The 3,550-nt window shown below is 50.5% G+C and overlaps 1 protein-coding gene across 1 annotated transcript in view; it reads left to right on the forward strand.

Moving 5' to 3' along the window:
* Window positions 1–364: 364 nt before the first annotated feature.
* Window positions 365–3,550, forward strand: part of LOC143123990 (inactive pancreatic lipase-related protein 1-like) — an 11,872-nt gene continuing 8,686 nt past the window's right edge. Inside the window, exons 1-2 of the mRNA XM_076285246.1 lie at window positions 365–556; window positions 3,305–3,311. Of these exons, the coding sequence (XP_076141361.1) occupies window positions 365–556; window positions 3,305–3,311 (199 nt within the window). The remainder of the gene's footprint in view (window positions 557–3,304; window positions 3,312–3,550) is intronic.

Here is a 3,550-nt window from a genome sequence, read left to right on the forward strand (position 1 = left end):
CAGTGATCAGTGTGAGGGCTTTATCCTACACCAGTGTGAGGGGTTTATCCTACATCAGTGGAGACATCTGAGTGCACTGAAGTGCTTTTCTCCTCCACCAAAACAGGAAGTGTGTGTTTTGTCGCTTTTCAGCGGTGGACTCTTAGACTGAACCCATGACATCAGTGTGAGTCTGATCTACTAAAGCCACTATGCAGCCTGCATGGCCCAGAGGGTGTGTGTGTGTGTGTTCAGCATCTGCTGAAGGCATTAGGAGGTGACCTGACTAGTGAGGACCAGTGGAATCTCCATCTGGAGACAGGAGGAGCCATGTGTGGGCCGCATGTAGGCCAGAACTGGCCCGGAGGCAGCAGGAGGGGCCCAGATGGTGGCCGCATGTGGGCCAGAACTGGCCCGGAGGCAGCAGGAGGGGCCCAGATGGTGGCAGCGTGTGGGCCAGAACTGGCCCGGAGGCAGCAGGAGGGGCCCAGATGGTGGCAGCGTGTGGGCCAGAACTGGCCCGGAGGCAGCAGGAGGGGCCCAGATGGTGGCCGCGTGTGGGCCAGAACTGGTCCTGGTGTGTGGAAGGGCTTGGGCTGTACATTGGGGCAAAACAGCCTAGATATATATGTGTGTGTGTGTATGACAGAGAGAGAGACTGTGTGTTGGTAGGTGTGTGTGTGTGTCTGTATATAATTGTGTGTGTGTATGTGTGTGTGAGTGAGAGGGAGAGTGTGTATGTGAGTGAGAGGGAGTGTGTGTGAGAGAGGGAAAGTGTGTGTGTGAGAGAGGGAGAGTGTGTGTGTGTGTGAGGGAGAGTGTGTGTGAGAGAGGGAGAGTGTGGGAGAGAGGGAGAGTGTAAGAGGGAGAGTGTGTGTGTGAGAGAGAGGGAGAGTGTGTGTGTGTGTGAGAGAGAGGGAGAGTGTGTGTGTGAGAGGGAGAGTGTGTGTGTGTGTGTGTGAGAGAGAGGGAGAGTGTGTGTGTGTGTGTGTGTGAGAGGGAGAGTGTGTGTGTGTGTGTGTGTGAGAGAGAGGGAGAGTGTGTGTGTGTGTGAGAGAGAGAGAGGGAGAGTGTGTGAAAGGGAGGGAAAAGAGTCCACTGAAGGAGGCTGAGACTGCATGCGTGGAGGCATGACATCATCCCCTCGGAATGGGCCTCTAGTGAGCCTCACTCTGGGACGGTCCTATTGTATGTAGGAGTGAAAAGAGACCTGTGTGTGTGTGACACTGTGTGTGTGTGTGTGACACTGTGTGCATGTGTGTGACACTGTGTGTGAGACTGTGCGTGTGTGTGTGTGTGAGACTGTGGGGGTGTGTGTGTGTGACTGTAGGTGTGTGTGACACTGTGCATGAGGGTGTGTGTGTGTGACACTGTGTGTGTGTGTGTGTGAGACTGTGGGTGTGTGTGACACTGTGCATGAGGGTGTGTGTGTGTGACACTGTGTGTGTGTGTGTGAGACTGTGGGTGTGTGTGACACTGTGCATGAGGGTGTGTGTGTGTGACACTGTGGGCCAGATGTACGTACATTTGCGAACGTAACGTTATCAGCGCCATGGACAAACCGCAGACTGCGAACGCTGACAGACCCAAGTTTCCGTCGTATTTACCAATCGTTCAATCCTTGGTGTAAACTGCGCCTTTCTCTGCCTCTCTCCGCCCATAAACGCAATTTACGAACGTCCACAACTGAATGGCAGAGCCTACAAGCGCAGTTGAATGAAGTTAACTGATGACAACATTAAAAAGAATCAAACGTTTAGCGATCATGAAATAATACCATAGATGATAAGATGTCAACGAGCAGGGAGATAATGAAGATCAGTAGTTCTACTCAAACTACTTGTGAATGTAGGCTATGGAAAATTGGTCAAATCTAGCAAGTAGGAAAGTTTAAGTGAATGACGTGAAAGTGAAAGTAAGACATTCGAAAGGCCAATGAAAGTTAATGTTGCTTTTGATAGTAGCCTACAAAGACTTGCAAAACTGGTGCTCTAATTAGCGATTCTGTTGTCTTTGAAAGGTTCTCTTATTGAAGCATTGAACTTCAATTTGGATTAACACCTGCTTTTACAAGGCGCAAGTATTTAGGCGCAGAATAGACGTGCGCTTTCAGGAGCAGTCTTTGTACATACCGCGGAATACATAAGTAAGCGCTCTTTACTCTTCCCCTCCCATCTCTTTACGCTAAACTCCCACTTTCCCCTGGATCCTCCCATGAATGCATATGCATGACATGACAATCGCAATCTGCCACTCTCAGCTCCCGGGACAGGCAGTTTGCGCTTTTACATCATTGCGGCCTGTTTGTACATACCTCGCAATGATTTTACACGCACGTTGCAAAACAAATACGCCTGAAGTGGGCGCAAAAGCGTTAGTGCATCTGGCCCTGTGTGTGTGTGAGACTATGGAGGAGTGAAAAGAGACCTGTGTGTGTGTGACACTGTGTGGGTGTGTGTGTGAGTCTGTGGGGGTGTGTATGTGTGTGTGACACTGTGCGTGAGGGTGTTTGTGTGTGTGACACTGTGTGCGTGTATGTGTGTGTGTGTGTGTGTGCAACACTGTGTGTGAAGGTGTGTGTGTGACACTGTGTGCGTGCGTGTGTGTGACTGTAGGTGTGTGTGTGTGACACTGTGCGTGAGGGTGTGTGTGACACTGTGTGTGTGTGTGTGTGTGACACTGTGTGCGGGTGTGTGAGTGACACTGTGTGTGCGTGCGGGTGAGTGTGTGTGTGTGACACTCTGGGTGTTCATGTTTGAGATGAGCTACTTTCATCTGAAGCGAGTGTATTGTGATTCCTGGGAGTGTATGTGCGAGGCAGCTGTGTTTCATTAGTAAACACACACACACACACACACACATGTTAAGATAGCGAGGGCTCTCTGACTGGGAATGTTTGGCATCTCCATGTGGCTGCATCCCCTCTGCCCCTCTGTGAGTGTGTGTGTGTGTGTGTGTGTGTGAGTGTCTGTGTTAGTGTGTGTGTGTGTCCTCTGCCCCGATACAGAAAGGCGGAGCCCAGCACAGCCCATCTGTGTGTGAGTGTGAGTGTACGTGAGTGTGTGTGTGTGTGTGAGTGTCTGTGTTAGTGAGTGTGTGTGTCCTCTGCCCTGACACAGCCCAGCCCAGCTATAGAGCAGATGCAGATGCCACTCTGTTGATCTGGGAGAGATGTGGCAACACCCAGCTCAGAGCAACACACACTTGAACTGGAATTGAAACACATTTGATTTCACCACCAGGGCAACATCAGTGCTGAGGGAGTGTGTGTGTGTGTGTGTGTCTGTCTGTGTCTGTCTGTGTCTGTCTGTGTCTGTGCTTATAGGGGAGAGGTCAGTGCTATGTCAGTTCAGCTGTCATACAGAAAGTGTGTGTGTGTATGTGTGTGTGTGTGTGTGTGAATGGGTGTGTGTGTGTGTGTGTATATGTGTGTGTGTGTAAATATGTGTGTGTGAGTGTATGTGTGCTTGCGCGTGTGTGTGTGAATGTGTGTGTGTGTGTGTATATGTGTGTGTGTGTGTGTGTGTGTGTGTGAATGTGTGTGTGTGTGTATGTGTGTGTGTGTGTGAAT

This window comes from Alosa pseudoharengus, unplaced genomic scaffold (assembly GCF_046254945.1).
Source record: "Alosa pseudoharengus isolate Yale_2024_CS ecotype anadromous, Long Island Sound unplaced genomic scaffold, YU_APseudo_1.1 YU_APseudo_1.1_scf_15, whole genome shotgun sequence".
NCBI lineage: Eukaryota > Metazoa > Chordata > Actinopteri > Clupeiformes > Clupeidae > Alosa > Alosa pseudoharengus.